Raw genomic sequence first — 16,557 nt, 5'->3', positions numbered from 1 at the left:
GGATTGTGGGGGATGAGACGCGCGGTCGAATACGGAGGGTGATCTGACGTAGAGGCCGGGGGATTCCGGCTATAGCGACTTGCTAGGGTTCTCGCTACCGCTGGCCGATGCAGCCCGAAGCCTGGTTGGGCAGAGGATTCAGGGGAGCCTGAGTCCAAGGCGGTGGGAGAAACCGCAGAAAGAAACCGAAAGTCTGTACGCACGAAACCACCAGCCCAGGCGCCGCACACCCACCATTCTACCTTCTGTCCGTCTGTGCGCCCCGGAGGCCGAGCCGGGACCGCCGGGCGCAAGCCCGCGGAGGGAGGGCGGGGCCAGGACCCGTCCCGGGTCGGGGTCCGGCGCGGGGGCGGCGCTGAGGGGCGGACGGACGAAGGGGGCGGGCAGCGCGCGGCCGGGTCTGAGCGGAAGGCGGGGAGGTGACGGGGCGTCGGGAGGAGTGAGGGCTCCCGGCGACCTGGCGCCCCGCAGCACGCGCGAGGGGTGCGGCGGGGGGACGCGGGCGGCGGCCTGTTCTGCGCGGGGGCCCGCCACTGGCTGCGCAGAGCTCCGCCAGCGGGCCGAGCGTCCCGAGAGGCCGAGCGGCGGCGCCAGGACCCGGCGGAGCGCGCGCGGCGGAAGCGCGGCGGCCGGGGCGGCGGGCGGCGGGCAGGTGAGGTGCGGGCGGCGGGCCGGGGGAGGGCGCGGGGGACCCCGGGTCTGCGCGGGGTCGTGCAGGGGCGGGACGCGGCGTGGAGGCGGGCAGGGAGGGGCTCCGGGAGGCCGGGCAGGGCCGGGCCAGGCGGCGAGGCCTGGGATACGCCGCTCTCCTTCCTCTTGGGAGGCCCGGCGCCGAGCCGGGCCGAGGCCGCCGTCCGCACAGGCCTGCGACCCGGCTGCCCTCCCGCCGCGCCGCCCGCCCGGAAGCGGCGCCGAGCCTCTGCCCCGAGTCTGACGGGCCCCTCCCCGCTCACCAGCACCCCTGGAGCCGCTCTCCTCCGCGCCGTGAGGCCGAGGCCGGGGTGCGGGGAGGGCTCTGCCGGCCCGCGGGACTCGGGGCCCGGGCTCCAGCCCGCCCTCCCCGTCGCGGCCCGCCGGTCCCGTGACCTTCACGGGTCTTTGCACTCTCTGGCCCCTGGGCCCTGCAAGCGGGCTCGACCGAGTCCTCGGAGACCCCTTCAGCAGCTCCCTTCCCTCCCCGGCCCCTTTTAGGTGACCTGTCTCGCTGCTTTCCCCGCGTTTGCTTCCTGACTGCGTCCGGCCTTGCTGTTAACCTGGGCGGCTGAGGGCCCTGGGAGTGGGGGCCCGGGGATGGTTTGCGGGAAGGAGTCCGTGCACTTCTGTGATTAAACAGCACTGAGAGGCGGGTATGGTGTCTTATGGTTTTTATCATATTCTGTGAGGTGGTGTCATCAAATAGAAATACGGCGTGAGCCCCACGTTGTAATTTTACAAGTAAGAAGAATCAGATTGGGGAGCTTGGGTGATTCAGTCGGTTAAACGTCTGCGCTCACCTCAGGTAATGATCCCAGAGCGGTGGGATCGAGTCCCGCGTGGAGCTCCCTACTCAGTGGGGAGCCTGCTTCTCCCTCTCCCTCTGCTCCTCTACTTGCCTGAGCTCGCTCTGGCGCGCGCTCTCTCAAATAAATAAGTAAAATATTAAGAAAACAAACAAACAGATGAAATCGATTTAGTAATAGATGTTCTTTAATTCTGTGTATCTAAAATACGGTCATTTCATCCTGTAATCAATATAAAAATTTTAATGGGATATTCTACATTTTTTTTTTTCCCTACTAAGTCTTTGAAATTTGGTTTACATTTTGCACTTACACCACCCTCCACTCCAGCAGATCATGTGCAGCTAGCGGTTAGCATATTGGACAGCTTGGGCGTAAGGGCTTCGTAAGGGCTTCGGAGTCAACTTCTTGCTGGGGTATGCAGTGTTTATCACAATCTGGCTTTTTAATTTTTTCCTGGTAATGGCCCAAGGATAGTTGTACCCTTATCACTCAGCACCACTTACTTGCCCTTCCCTACACACCTTTGTTCAAGTCTTTCTACCTGGAATGCCCTCTCCCCAGTGCCTGGCTGGGCCTGGTAGAGAAATGCCATTTCTACGGAGAACCTTTTGCTGACTCCTCCAACCTCTGCGGGGATGATCACTCCTTCCTTGGGGCTTCTCCCCTAGCCACTAGTATTGTGAATTAGAGCACTTGTCATGTGGTGTTTGTTTGTGAGGCTGTCTCTGTGGCTATCCTAGTGCCCTACTCATCTTTGTTGCCATCATGGCTGGCACCTAGTAGCTGATCCCAAGATGTCTGGAGACTGAATGAATAAACAACTAACCATTAGTACTCAATCTCTTTGTTCTTTTTCTTTTTTCAAGATTTTATTTGAGAGAGAGCATGTGCATAAATGAGCAGTTGCAGGCAGAGGGAGAGGGAGAAGCAGACCCCCCACTGAGCAGGGACCCTGATGTGGGGCTTGATCCCATGACCCTGGGGTCATGAGCTGAGCCAAAAGCAGATGCTCAACTGACTGAGCCACCCAGGCACCCCTCAGTCTCTTAATTCTTGAGTGGACCTGCTACTTCCTTGTTGAGATTTGTCCCCGTACGACCCCCTCCTGTGCACACACACACACACACACACACACAGTTGGGGTAATTTACAAGGAACTATCTCAAAATGTGCACAGAAGTATCTCCACCTTTTACCCTCTCCTGAGCTTACAGATAGGAAAACCGAGGTACAGAATTAGGTTAGAAAGGCCAGCAAGTTTGCATCAATATGAATATAAATGGGGGGGGCTTCTTTAAAGGAGTGCAGTGGTCTCAGAGGGTTAGGTTCCTGGCTTCGGCATCAGCTGGCCCCACTTGGGTCATGTGATAGGAGGGAAGAGAAGTGGGGAAGTGAGGAGGGACTCTCCAGCCCAGAAGAGGATGCTAGGCAGCTTCAGGTCTGACTGAGGATGTCACTGCCCAAGAAGAAGTTGAAGAGCAGACCCGGAGGGCTGGTAGGAGGAACAAGCCCCGGAAGAAGGAAGGGCTGGGGAAGCCAGAAGAGGGAGCAAAGGAGTAAGCTCCAGCTTGGAGAAGATGGTGTGAAGAACCACTTCTTGGAGAGTGGTGCCATGCTCAAGACTGCAAAATGGGAAATGGGAAAAATCAGAGATTCAGAGAAGGCAAGCGACTTACCCCAAGTCAAACCATTCTTTAAGCCCCCGTGAGGCCTCCTCAGCCCTCCCTGTTACACTTACCCTGCCCCACCTCCATCTGTGTTGCACTCAGGGGCCCCAACATGGGGCCAGAGAGAAAAGGTCTGTAGCACAGTGCCAGCTCTGATTAATGTCTTCCTCACCGTCTTCTACTGAGGGGCTGTGATTAGGCCTATTTATAGGGGCCCGGAGCCTTAATATTCTGCCTGGTACATCTCTTGCAGATCAAATCAGTGCCGTGTGCAGCATGATTGCTGCTTTAATGGCACCAGGGAGCGGAGTTAATTAAACCCAGTATAAATAGACTCTGCCCTCATCCTGCAATTGGAAGGAGTGTTTTTCCTCCTTGTCCCCCACCCTCCCATGCCCCTCCTTCCTCCTGGCCCCCCTTAGCTGTAGCCTGGGGGAGCAGAGCCCAGTCACCAGCCACTACCTGTCCTGTCTCAGGAACAGGTCTTGAGTTCCTCGGGGCCAGAGTGAAAAGAACCCAGGAGTCTGTATTTCCTGTGCTTTTCCAGACCTGGGTATCATTTGGCAGTTGACACAGACATTCTCCGCCCCCCACCCCTCAATCCATCCCTCTGCTCCAACCTCTTTTTCACTCTGCAGCCATGGTTTCTTTCTTCTTCGTCTAGGCTTGGGAGGTAGAAATGACATAATGGATGGAAAGGGTGCCTAGCAGAGCAGTGCACTTCTGACTGCTTCTCTCTGGTCTTTGTTGTCATTACCACTGGCCCTCCCTCATTGATGCAACAAGCATCAACAGAGGACCAGCTCCAGGGAGCTCCTGGCCTCCCACCCATTGCTCTGTCCCCCACTCCCCACCTCCAGAGGTGGGACCTACAGCAAACAGTTCTACAGCTAACAGTTGCAGGAGGGGGTGGGTGGGTTGGGGGGGGTGCTTAGGTTGGGGGCTGGGCTCTGTCCTCCTGGCACTTAGTCCCTCATGCTCTGGTTCCCACCCATAGGCACCATGACTCCCACGAGGACCCAGCACTCGTTGGCAGGGCAGACCTACGCCGTGCCCCTCATCCAGCCAGACCTGCGGCGGGAGGAGGCCATCCAGCAGGTGGCCGATGCCCTGCAGTACCTTCAGAAGGTCTCTGGAGACATCTTCAGCAGGTGGGTGCTGCCACTCACCCACACCTGACTGAGGGCTGGGCAGTCAGCATGCGCCCTCCGGGAGCAGCCCTTCTGCTCCTCCTCCGTGAACTTGCTATCAGTAGTTTCGGAAATGTGCCCTTTCTGCGCTTATGTCTGTGCTAACTATGCCCAGGGACTACATTAGCAAGAGGACACGGGCCTTTAAGAGCCATCAGTCCGGGACGCCTGGGTGGCTCAGTTGGTTAAGCGGCTGCCTTTGGCTCAGGTCATGATCCCAGCATCCTGATCCTGGGATCGAGTCCCACATCGGGCTCCTTGCTCCGCAGGGAGCCTGCTTCTCCCTCTGACTCTTCCTTCCACTCTGTCTGCCTGTGCTCACTCTCATTCACTCTCTCTCTGACAAATAAATAAATAAAATATTTAAAAAAAAAAAAGAAAAAGAGCCATCAGTCCCAGATGATAGATACCCCCTGCCCAGCGACCAAAATAGAGGCAAAAAGCAAACCCGTCAGAAACATTTGTGTTTTCTCACCAGGATTGTGATTGTATGCTTGCCTTTCTCCATGGGGGGCACTGGAGCTTTAGCACACTGGCCTTTACTTTCCTGGCATTTGGCACCTGTAGACAGTTTCATGTCCCTGTGCCCAGGGATGGAATGAGGAAAGGGCAGGAAATCTATCTCCTGGGAGCCTTGGCGTGGTCCAGGGAGCTTAGGGTGCCTTTCGGGAGCCTGGTGCCTGGTCACCCCACTGACCTCCCACCCTGGGCCAAAACTGCTGGACCCTGAGGGGTCCCAACGATGGTTCCTGTCCTGAGGACCTTGTAGTCTAGAATGGGGGAAACACCAAGTTGAGATGGATTGATTCTTCACTGTGTAGCATGAACCGTGTCAACTTCTAGGGATCTAGAGAAGAGACGATAAGTAGGCATCAGAACTCCCCAAACCCGCTGAAGCAAATAGTAACCAGTCCGTGGAGCAGGATATGGAGTCACAGGGCTTAACCGATGTCGTCAGTACCTAATTTTTCTTTCATTCCATCCCAGCTTGCTGTTTCTCTGTTGGCTGCATTCCCAGAAAGGCCTTGGCCTCCAGCAGGGCTGATGCTCCTGCACTCAACGATCAGGTCCAATAGGAAAGAGGGACACTGGCCTGGCTGGGTTCTCATGTCTATCCCAGAGCCTCTTGCGGGGGCAGAGGCCATGACACACTGATGGGCTTAGACCCTGTTACCTGCATTACTCCCCCGGCTTTAGCCCCACCTGAAGTGCAGGGCCTGAGCCTGTGGAGCAGCGGGTTCCCCAAAGGAAATGAGGGCCCCTGCTTGAGTGAGGAAGAAGTGGATGCTGGAGAGGAAACCTGCATGCCTGCTATGTGGTCAGGGGAGGCCTCCTGAAGGCCGTAGGAGGGCTAGGTTGTGGTTAGGCAGGGGTAGGAATATGGGTGTGCAGGGCCTCTGCTGGGGTCTAGAAATGGGTGCGAATGGATCAGAGGCCTGAACGGGAGCATGGTGTATCCCGGGCTCCCCAGGGGAGGCTGGCCTGAACAGGCCGTTTTATACTGGGGGTGCAGACATTGCTACTTGGCCCACATTCAGCTCCTGCACTGTGGAACAGGGTGTGAAGAGTCCGCTTTCTCTGGGTCTCTGGGCCTTGCTTACCCCCCTCTGATTGCATGCCTTGGGAGCCAGACTCTCAGGGCCTCTCACTGCTTTCTGTGCTCTGCAGTGCTGCGGGAATGTGCTGGGGCTGAGGGAGGGGGCTGGACGATGGGGCAAGTGAGCTGTTAGAATGAGTCGCTTAGGGCCCGTGGGGGCTTCCCCTAACAGGACAGGGCTTTGTGCTTGATTTGGGCGTTGGAGGGAGGCTCTGGAGCAGAGAAGGGTGCCACAGAAGGGTTTAGAGACGGCTGAGCAGGCAGCACTCAAGAGTGGCCAGGAGGGGAGGGAGGGGCTTCGAGGAACTGTTGGTTGCAGTCAAGGCATGGGAGGGGTGAGGCTGCAGTCCAGGGGAGCTCAGGGAGGGCTGGAGAAGAGACATTTCAGAGGAAGTAATGAGGGGACATGATGACAGGTTGGGAACAGGATGAAGGAAAGGGAGGGGTCAGGGATAGTGGGGGTGGGGCAGGCCCAGACCCAGCCTTATTCCCCTGCTCCTCCCACCCTCCAGCCTGCAGCAATCCACACACCCCGTGGGCTTTTCATGTTTCATGGGCTTTTGTCCTGGGGAAGGGACCCCGGCTGGCATCTTCCCCCTCAAGCTTACTCCACCTGCTTGAAACCTCATGTAAAGAGGCATGTGGGTATCTGTGTCTCCTCCTCACCGCTTCCCTATTTCAGGCTCAGGCCCAGGCCCAGGCCCCTCAGCCCAGGGGCTCCTGGGCCCAGTTCTGCAGATAGGTGAGCTCATGGGAAATTAGCATTCCGAGCTGGCCTTCCTCCTCTGCCGCCGCGCGGAGCCTGAAGAGAATGACAAGTGCCTCCCCCTGTCCGGGCGTCTGCCTGTCCTCACCTGGGAAAAGCCAGGCCCCAAAATAGCCGCCCAGAGACGTCACCTGTCACCTGCTTCGCACGACTTAGATGATGAGGCAGAGGGGGTTGGGGGGCGGAGGGAAGAGGAGCTGGACAGCTTCCGTGTGTGGAAGTTTGGGTGCTATCTCTTGCCTTTCCCGTCAGCCCTGGGGAAGGATTCCTTTTCTCTGCAAAGCTTTTCCCTTGCCTCTCCTTTGTCTTTCCAAGCCCTCCTTTCTCCCTTCTTTTCCTGGTTTCCCTCCCTCCCTTTTCTCCCTTCCCATCTTCTTTCCTCTGCCCCCCTTCCCTCCTCCTGTCCTCTCCTGGCTCTGATTGGCACCTGGTGACTCCCAAGGTTAGGAAGCTCAGTCAGCTGCCTGCATAATTAGCAGATCATTCCTAATCATGCTGGGGGGGTGCGGAGGTGGTGACACAGGAGCTTTCAGTGTCCTCAATGCCAAGGGATAGGACCTGCAAGAGGAGGACCAGCTGGTGCTCCCTCCTCCCCAGCAGCATCCGTGGGCAGGTGGGAAGGCGTGAGGGTGTGCTGATTGCAGGGGGTGGGGAGGCTGTGGCCGGAAATCATCTGTGAGGGGGTTGGGGGGTCAGCATGGGAGGTGGGGCCCGGGAGCCCAAGTGGTGGTCCCTGTGGTGCTCCGGGAGGAGGAGTGGCTTCCCGTCACCCTGCCTTCATGGTGTTCCCTGTGAAGTGCCTGTTTTCTGGGCCTGGACCGTCCTCCCCCATGTCTGCTCAGCACCGCCTCTTCTTGCTTTCCTCTGAGCACCTGGAGCCCCTCATCCCTCCTAACCTTGTGGGTGGTACTAACACCTGATTCAGCAGCTAGCGCGGGAACATGGCACACCGCTGCTCATTCTTCCGTGCTATAGAAGTCACTGGCCCCATGTCGCAGCTGAAGAAGCCCAAGGCATAGGCCAGTTCATTGAATTGCCTCGAATTAGATGGTAAACGTACCTGCTTCTGTCCCTGGGAGATGTCTGCTCCCTGGTTCATCTCTGTCCTGGGCTCTGAGCAGACTGGCTGAGCCAGTTCCATTCCTGACACCCACAGAGACCACTCTGGGGTTTTGGGGACTTGGCTTTAGTGATAAGCTTGGAAACTGACCTGCCATGAAGCAGACCTCCGAGTGAGCGAGTGTAGATTAGGAATGGCAAACAGATCACCCTCTTGCCACTACTCCCCCAAACCCTCGTGGAGGGCACTGCTAATCAGTCATGGCTTTCCGTCCCAGCTGCATGTGGCCTACTGGTCCTTCCTGTTGCCACCTTCGGCACTGCCACTCCCCTCGTGAGAGCCCTTTCACCCGTGCTTTGTGTTCTTGGCACCACAGCTCCTACTGTGAGAGGTTGGACAGCCTGGGGGCCGTTACTTAGACTGGTAGGCTCTTGGATGACCCTGGAAGTCCTGTCTGCTTTCCCCTGCCCCCCACAGCAGCCTTCCTTGGAGCATTTCTGATGGATGCTCATCCGCAGGAAGCCGATTTGCAGAGCTCTCCTAGAAGGAAAGTTTACTAGAAAGTTCTCCTTGTGCAGAACTGAGAGCTGGTTCCTTGTAACTCCACCCGCTGGTCCTCATGCTGCCTTTGGGTGTAACAGGATAAGTGCAGTGGCTTTCCACCCGCCAGCACTTGTGACAGTTTTGACATATGGAGAGAATTACTGTATTGTCTAAGTCACCTCACCTGTTGCCAGAACACTCAGGACGTGAGTAGCTCACTCCTCGCCATCACCCTCCTTTGGACGTTCTTGAACTTGTCACTTTTCTTTCACCCAGTATTTGTTACGTGTCAGACACAGTGCCAGGTGCTAGGGACACAGCAGTGACTAAGACAGACCTATAGTTAGTCTAGAAGGAATTCAGAGTTCTCTTAAATTGTGGATCCGATTTAAAGGGGACACAGCTATAGAGAGGTGGGTGCCCAGCACAGATTAGCTCACTAATCTGGGGTCTGTTTCCTCTCTAGTGCCCCCAAGAGAGTGGATGTCCCTCCCCTGTTTACTGAAAGAAGGGAGAAGGGACAAGGAGCTGTGTGCGCCAAGATCCCGTTTCCTTCTTAAGCTGCTTAACACACTTTTAGCTCATACTGAGCTCTAGTTAACCAAAACATCAGGCCTTGCTGCTAACCCTCCATCCTCTGCGTTTGTGCACTGGACTTCTTACACCTTCTTACACCTTGTCAGTTTCGTCTTGCTGATTACAGTCCATCTTTCTGGACTCTTGAGATTTGTGAGTCTTGATTCCCCATGCAGACCATGTTGACCCTCCTCCATTTGCTCTCCCCAGTTTACTAACCCAGTGTTGCATGAGCTGGACAAGGCCCTGCCAGAGAACTTCGTGCAAAGCTAAAATCAGTCCATTGCTCAGCAGTGCACTTCAGGCGCTGTTCCTCATCTGGCTCTGAGTTTTTCTAAATGTGTTCCAACCCCCATAGCTCCATCTCGTCCACAGGGTTTTGTGAGAAGCTGTCAGAATCGTTGCTGACTCAGGATGCACTATGTTTAAGGTTTTCCCCTGCTACACCAGTCTAATATCCCTGTCAGAAAAAGAAAGGCTGTGAATTTAGAACAATGCTGACCCCTGGGAGCTGCCTCTTTCTCTTCGCAGGGCTTACAGACCCTCGATTTAATAATCCATTCTGGAAGTTTGCCAGGGTTTATGGTTAAGCTCTGTGTTCACAACTAAGAGAGATCAGCCCTTCTTTCCTTGGTGGAAGAACGAGAACAAAATGTCCTTTGTCCCTCTCCAGTTCTGCTGTCCCTCCCACTCTCCATGTGGACTTCAGGCCGAGCTGTCATATAACCACTGAGGTGGCTTCCGCACCCTGGGCAGGATGGCTGGGCTGGGAGCTGGAGGAGGTGACTTGCGCACAAGTACCCTTTCTCAGCAGACACAAACCCTTCTTCCTGTCAGAAGAGATGGAGCTCATGCAAGTCTGGTGGTTCTTCGTCCTCTCACTGGAAGGCAGCTCTGCCCTCAGTCCTCTGTCTCCTTCGCCACCCACTCAGCCCTGACTAAGCAGCTTTGCGTGCCTGCTTGTACCCCAGCCCCCCGCCTCAGTGAGCCCCTGTACATAAGGGGCCAGGAATAAGCAGGGAGACTGCAGGGAGCCAAGACCCCTGGGCTGTGAAATTGGCTGATCTGGCAGGTTCTCTGGGGGGCCAGAATCCTCTAGAGTTGGTGGGGTTTGATTTAGGAAGATGGGTCCAGGGCTTTGACCTTTAAAGAAATCCTGGTGTTCTGTGACCCCAGAGACCGTGGGGGCCCCCCTGCCATCACTGTGGCCTCTGCTCTTTCCTGGTAAACTGGCGCTGGCAGTCCTGCCTTTCTCACCTGTATGCTCCCTCTGGCCAGGTGGGTGCCGACACGCACCCTCTCTGAATGTGAGGCGTGGAGGTCATGGGCAGGAACTGGTATTTTTGCAGGTGGGGGAGCAGCTGGGAAGAGGATACCCTGGCCCCTGTTCACCCAGTCCACTCCGCAGGGAGAAGAGCCTGGCCGTTGCTCAGGAACAGGGACAGCGAAAGTGAGGCTCCTGAGCATCTGCGTTGAGGGCGCATGGGTGTTAGTCACTCATGGAGCTCTCCAGGTGTCAGTGCTGGGAAGACAGTAGGGAACAAAGCCCAGCCATCTCCCCCTTGGAGAGCAGATAGGTGATAGATGCATGTCAAGTGGCTCCCCATGAAAGGGGGGATTGGAAAGTGACAGGTGCATTTATAGAGGCAGTGGTCAGGAAGTCTTCAGTGAGGAGTGTGAAGCAAAGAAGCCAGTCCCGGGGCTGTCTGCAGGGACAGCACTCCATTCGGTGCAGAGGCCACACGGGAACATGTTTGGCCTGTTCAGGGCCTTGGAGTCCCTGGAGCCCGATGCGCCAGGAATGGTGGGTGGAAGCCTCTGAGCGAGCTCTGACCACACACAGGAACCATGGTGAGGACTTTATCCACAGGAACCGTTTATTGTGTGTCAGGGCAGTTCCACGTGAGTGGGTCTGGGACTTGATTTAGACCCAGCTTTGCCCACCCTCCCTCCTCCTTGGGAGCTCGAGTCTCATCTGGAAATAGGCAGTTTTGTACAGGAATCATGACTATTTTCTCTCCGCTTGCCCCTGCTTGAGGCTGTAAATTCCTGGAGGCAGGGGCCCTGTCCCTGACAGATGGCAAGTCCAGGCACCACCCTGGGGCCAGGGTGATTGCCCATTCGTACCCAGAGCTCCAAGAACTCAGTAGAGTTCATCTAGACCCTTCAGAGTAGAGATCTATGCGGAGGTCACCTGGACAGTTAAAGGTCAGCTGTGACAAGCAGGTAACACTGTATTTTAAGGGCCCCTGTGGAAGCCCTTGCCTTTGCAGTCTGCAGATAGAAGCAGGGGTGCAGGAGACTACAGGGGCTTGGGGAGCAGCCCTCAGCCACTGAGTTTCTTTTTTTCCCCCCATGGCAGAATCTCTCAGCGAGTAGAGCTCAGCCGGAGGCAGCTGCAGGCCATTGGGGAGAGGGTCTCCTTGGCCCAGGCCAAGATTGAGAAGATCAAGGGCAGCAAGAAGGCAATCAAGGTAGACCATGTGACCCTGAGTCCCCCTGGCTGGCAGGCAGTCCCAGAAAACCCATCCCTGTTCCCTCCCTATGCTCCTGAAGTTGCCTAGGTCTCTGCCCGCCTTGCCCAGCTTTCTAGTTCAAATTGCTCAAGCTTTCTAGTTCAAATTGCCACCCCCCCAGACTCTCTGGAGCATCTCGGACTCCCTGTGTCCCCAGGTGTTCTCCAGTGCCAAGTACCCAGCTCCAGAGCGCCTACAGGAGTACGGGTCCATCTTCACGGGTGCTCAGGACCCTGGCCTACAGAGACGCCCCCGCCACAGGATCCAAAGCAAGCACCGCCCCCTGGACGAGTGGGCTCTGCAGGTCTGAGGGGCTCACACACTTACAGGGGGTGATCAGAGGTGGCCCTGGGTGTTGGGGAGGAACCGAGGGCTCTATTCCCCGAGAAGACTAGGTCTGGGATGGGTGGTCACTTTGGCCCAGTCCCGAAGCCCACCAACCTTGCGCTACTGCCCCTGCCAGGAGAAGCTGAAATACTTCCCTGTATGTGTGAACACCAAGCCTGAGCCTGAGGATGAGGCCGAGGAGGGGCTTGGGGGCCTTCCCAGCAACATCAGCTCCGTCAGCTCCTTGCTGCTGTTCAACACTACTGAGAACCTGTACGGCACACAGTGGGGCCCTGGGAGGGTGGCTGGGTGGCCTGGCCTGGCTTTGTGGGGGCCCCAGCAGTCTGATTGCTCTTTTGAGGTGTCGGCGTCCACAATATAGACTAACTGGCCTGGATGAAGTAGGAAAGCTGGGTCAGGGCCCTGGGCCTCGAGCAGACCATGGGCTGCCCGACATCCCTTCCACCTCTGTAGGTACAAAAAGTATGTCTTTCTGGACCCCCTGGCTGGTGCTGTAACAAAGACCCACGTGATGTTGGGGGCAGAAACCGAGGAGAAGCTGTTCGATGCCCCTTTGTCCATCAGCAAGAGGGAGCAGCTGGAGCAGCAGGTAGAGCCCATGCTGCCCGCCGGGGAGGGGGGACAAGAAAGCCTGGTGGCGTCCTCTAGGTGAGCGGTCTGTTGAGCCCCTGCTCCCACCCTGCTGTCCATGGGTATGCACTAGGCCCTGCTGACTGCCCCAGGGTCTAACTGCAGGGCCCAAGCCCCCTTCAGCCCCCGCTTGTGCCCCCACCTAATCCTGCAGGTTCCAGAGAACTACTTCTATGTGCCTGACCTGGGCCAAGTGCCTGAGATTGATGTGCCGTCCTACCTGCCTGACCTGCCAGGCATCGCCGATGACCTCATGTACAGCGCTGACCTGGGCCCCGGCATCGCCCCCTCCGCCCCTGGCACCATTCCAGAGCTGCCCACCTTCCACACAGAGGTGGCTGAGACTTTCAAGCCGGGTGAGCAGAGAGCAGCAGTTGGGCAAGAACCCCCTTACTTGGCCACTTGCATTCCTGGGCACCTCACACTTTCCCACACTTCTCTTTCAGACCCAGAAGATGGGGTGCTAACAGCACCCCCCCCACCGCCACCACCACCACCGCCTCCCCCAGCTCCGGCTGTGCTGGTCAACGCTCCCCCACCCCCGCCGCAGCCCATGGCCTCCCCGGTCCAAGGTGCCAGGGAGGAGGACAGCAGTGGTGGCATGACTCCTTTAAGTAAGAGCAGCACTGGGGTATGTGGAGGGTCAGGGCGAGGGGGCGTGTGCTCTTTGAGGATGCCTCGAATTTCTGGATCCCGGGAGGGTTTCCTGTAGGTTTATAGGACCATAAATTCTAGACCTTCAGAATAGTTCTGTTTTCAAAATCTTGTTCCCCTGGGTTCATGAAATAGTGGCTTTCAAACTCTGTAGCCCCCCAGAATTCTTATCTCCAGAATAGAGGGAGCCTGGACGTGGACAGGTAGAGCCGTTGTCCCCCATTTCCAATTACACCAGTGGGAAAGGGGCAGCTACTGGAAACAGTAGAAGGCCTCAGCAACAAAGTACTCATATATGTAAATGGCAGGATTTCAGTTTTAGCAGGACATCTCCCCACCTATCTCCAGCACCCAAAGGTGGCACAGAAACCCCATGTTGGCTCATGTGTCAAGTTCAGACACTGTCTCCATCAGTAGATTCCCACAGTCCACCTCTGCAATGGCCCCTAAACTAGGTGGCATTAGGAGAGGGACCAGGGGTGCCTGGACATAGGACTGGCTGAGCTCAAGCAGATGCAAACAGCATCCAGGCTGCACACGGTCTCCCAGAGCTCAGACTCACTCACTGGCTTCCTCTTTCAAAAGGAAAGACCCACAGCCAGGCTCAAGGGGAAGTCCCTGGACCCTCAGAACCTCAGGCTGGGCAAGGCTGTCCTGCAGCATGGCCTGCCTGAGGAGCCCTCTTCCTCACACCCTGCCCCCCCCCCCACAAGCTGCAGTCCAGGGAGCTCCCAAGGAAGTGGTTGACCCCTCCAGTGGCCGGGCCACTCTGCTGGAGTCCATCCGCCAGGCTGGGGGCATCGGCAAGGCCAAGCTCCGCAGTGTCAAGGAGCGCAAGCTGGAGAAGAAGAAACAGAAGGAGCAGGAGCAAGGTGAGAGGATCCTCAGCCCACTCTGGTAGGGGGGCTCTCAGTAAAGGGCCACCTTCTCTTGTAGCCCCCACCAGACTCCCAAGTGGTCAGAGGAGCAGCACCCAGCCCACCTGCCCCATGCTTTCCCCTCCTCTGTGGGAAGCCCTGGGCAGCCGTCCCTAACATTCCCACCCTTCCTGCCTAAGCTGTGAGTTCCTTCCTGGTTTTGTAGCCCGCTTAGAACCTTCCTCTCTAAACTCAGGAGCCAAAGCCTCCCCCAGCTCAGATTCTGCCAGGAGCTGTCTTAGGACATGGTTGGGAACCCAAGTTGCTGTAGGGACTACAGACCTGGAGGGATAGCGCAGTCCTGCCTCTCCAAGCCTCTCGAGGCCGCACATTCCATGCCCTGCATCCTGAGTGTAGCTCGAACAGAACATTCAGGCCCTGAGGCGCCTGGGGGGCTCAGATGGTTAAGCATCTGCCTTCGGCTCAGGTCATGATCCAGGATGCTGGAATCAAGCCCCGCATCAGGTTCTCTCCCTAGTGCAGAGCTTGCTTTTCCCTCTCCCTCTGCCATTCCCTCTGCTTGTGCTCTCTGGCTGTCACATAAATAAAGTTTTAAAAGAAAAGAACACCCGGAGCCAAAGCCGCAGTGCCTTTGAGTCCTGAGCTTGAGTTCGAGCTAGATTTCTGAGATTTGTGCTGTGACTTCAGGCAAACTGCCCAACAACCTCTCTGGGTCAGTTTCCTTGCCCGTACTGTGGGGCCCCTCCTCCTTGCCCACTTTGTCTCACAGGGCAGCTCTGCCAGTTTAATAGTGCTCCGATGCTGGCTCCCGTGACCGCCTGCAGCTCTGGGACCTGGCAGTGATGCTGTGGCTGGGGGGCGGGGCTGGCAGGTGTGGAGAGTGAGCAGAAAAGAGGACCAGCCCTGAAAAGATCACCCCAGGGGCAGATTTTTCCTTGGTCCCCTCATCCTTCTTGACCTGGGACTTCTTCCTGCTACAGTGAGAGCCACAAGCCAAGGTGGGGACCTGATGTCGGATCTCTTTAACAAGCTGGTCATGCGGCGTAAAGGTAGGACAACGGAGCCTGGCTGCCTTCCCTGGGCTGCGAATCTCAGGATGTTTTGTATCCTGCACATTCTGCTTTTTTCTTCTGCTTTTTAAGTCTCCAGTGGCTGGGTGAACCGGTGTCCCAAACTAACTCGCTCAACCTCCATCTCTGCCCTCCCAGGTATCTCTGGGAAAGGACCCGCGACAGGGGCCAGCGAGGGGCCAGGAGGAGCCTTTGCCCGAATGTCAGACTCCATCCCACCTCTGCCTCCCCCACAGCAGCCACCTGGAGAAGAGGATGAGGACGACTGGGAATCCTAGAGGCTCACTCCTTCCCCACCGAGACCCAGATTTAGGTCTCACCCTCACATGGACACAACCAGGATGAGATGCCTGGCCTGTGGGTCTCTCGACCCCTGCTACCCATGGAGGAACAGGGACCATGGAGGACTGTCCCAGACCTGCACCTGGACCTTCTTCAAGGAGTGAGGTAGCCAGCTTCTGAGGCCAAGTGGCTGGGAGCGGGGAGCCCTTGTGCTCTCCTCCATCCACAGACTGAAGTGAGTACGTGCATCAATAAAGCAGTGTCACGCGGGAACCGAGCATAAAGCAAGAGCGCGCTTTTACTTAAGGAACCCTGGCTGTGCAGGGGGCGAGTGTCTCCTCCGAGCTGGCACCTGTCCTCCCTCTCCCCCTGGGCTCAGGCATTGGGTGGGGGCAGAGCACTGGGTGAACTGAGGGCCCTTCCTCTGGGTCAGGAACAGCAGAGAGGTGCTGTCAACAGGGCTGGCTGTTGCAGATGGAGGGAAGGAGATTTTCACACAGGGAAAAATGTCTCGGAGGTGCCACTGACGTAGGAGGAGGACGTGGAGCCAGGCCAAGGGAGCTAGACATGCGGTGGGACAGGTTAGGGGCCAGTACTGGTTGGGGAAGAGAGAGACCAGCAGTTGGGGGAGTCGGCACACGGCTCTTCCCAGTTCTTCGTAACACCGAGAAAGGTGGTAGGATTGAGGTGGTCAGAGGGCCCTGGGCAGAAGGAGCCCTATGGACTCCAGGGACCTGGGGCTGGAAGTGGGGAATATTCTTCGTTTTGAAAAGAAGGTGAAGGTCTAGAACAACAAATTGTAGCCAGAAAAGGGAAAGCCTAGAGGGCATGTTCCACCTCACCTGTGAGAGAATGGACACCAAAGGGAGGACAGAGATGCTGCAGTGGAAGACTGGCCACAAAGCAGGGCAGAGAGCTGGACTCTGGACCATGGTGAATGGACATTCAATTCCAGGGAGCCAGACTGCCCTGGGATGGGTCCCAGGATGGCCAGGATCCACGGTTTCTTCAGGATTGACCTGATGTTCTCTTACTGGCTTTTCCACCTGTGCCTAGTCCTGGCAGCCCACTGATTCAAGAAAGGGGCTGGTCTGGTCTCCAGCTGGGCTTCACCTTCTTAGCCTGAATCCCCACAAAGCAGGCATGAGGCAAACATTTCACGTGAGCAGCTGGAAGGAAGAAGCTGGCATCTGGGCAGTGGTGGGCCATCCATCAGGAAGGGACAGACTTCTCACGATGAAACTGGGGAGACAGGGAAAAGCAGTGAGGCACGAGATC

At 56.9% G+C, this 16,557-nt stretch overlaps 2 protein-coding genes across 7 annotated transcripts in view; one reads left to right on the top strand and one right to left on the bottom strand.

Moving 5' to 3' along the window:
- Nucleotides 1-525: 525 nt before the first annotated feature.
- WASHC1 (WASH complex subunit 1) lies at nt 526-15,556 on the top strand. Of its 4 annotated transcripts, XM_082738106.1 has the most exons (12): nt 638-652; nt 1,192-1,346; nt 4,167-4,320; nt 11,264-11,375; nt 11,575-11,721; nt 11,881-12,017; nt 12,219-12,354; nt 12,550-12,751; nt 12,842-13,009; nt 13,763-13,921; nt 14,908-14,976; nt 15,136-15,556. In XM_082738106.1, exons 3-12 carry the CDS (start codon nt 4,172-4,174, stop codon nt 15,273-15,275), a joined length of 1,419 nt encoding a protein of 472 aa, XP_082594232.1. In that variant the 5' UTR covers nt 638-652; nt 1,192-1,346; nt 4,167-4,171; the 3' UTR covers nt 15,276-15,556. The 4 variants fall into 4 exon arrangements, with proteins under 4 accessions (XP_082594230.1, XP_082594232.1, XP_082594231.1 ...); XM_082738104.1 differs by lacking the exon at nt 1,192-1,346 and having other exon boundaries at nt 526-652; XM_082738105.1 differs by lacking the exon at nt 638-652 and having other exon boundaries at nt 686-1,346.
- Nucleotides 15,557-15,559: 3 nt separating this feature from the next.
- Nucleotides 15,560-16,557, bottom strand: part of DDX11 (DEAD/H-box helicase 11) — a 36,748-nt gene continuing 35,750 nt past the window's right edge. For all 3 annotated transcript variants that reach the window (XM_082738049.1, XM_082738050.1, XM_082738051.1), the window contains exon 28: nt 15,560-16,521. In XM_082738049.1, coding sequence (XP_082594175.1) covers nt 16,492-16,521 — 30 coding nt within the window. In that variant the 3' untranslated portion in view covers nt 15,560-16,491. The remainder of the gene's footprint in view (nt 16,522-16,557) is intronic.

Source organism: Mustela nivalis, assembly GCF_964662115.1.
Source record: "Mustela nivalis genome assembly, chromosome: 7".
NCBI lineage: Eukaryota > Metazoa > Chordata > Mammalia > Carnivora > Mustelidae > Mustela > Mustela nivalis.
Note: the sequence above shows the minus strand (reverse complement) of the source record. Positions and strands in the feature narration are given on the sequence as shown.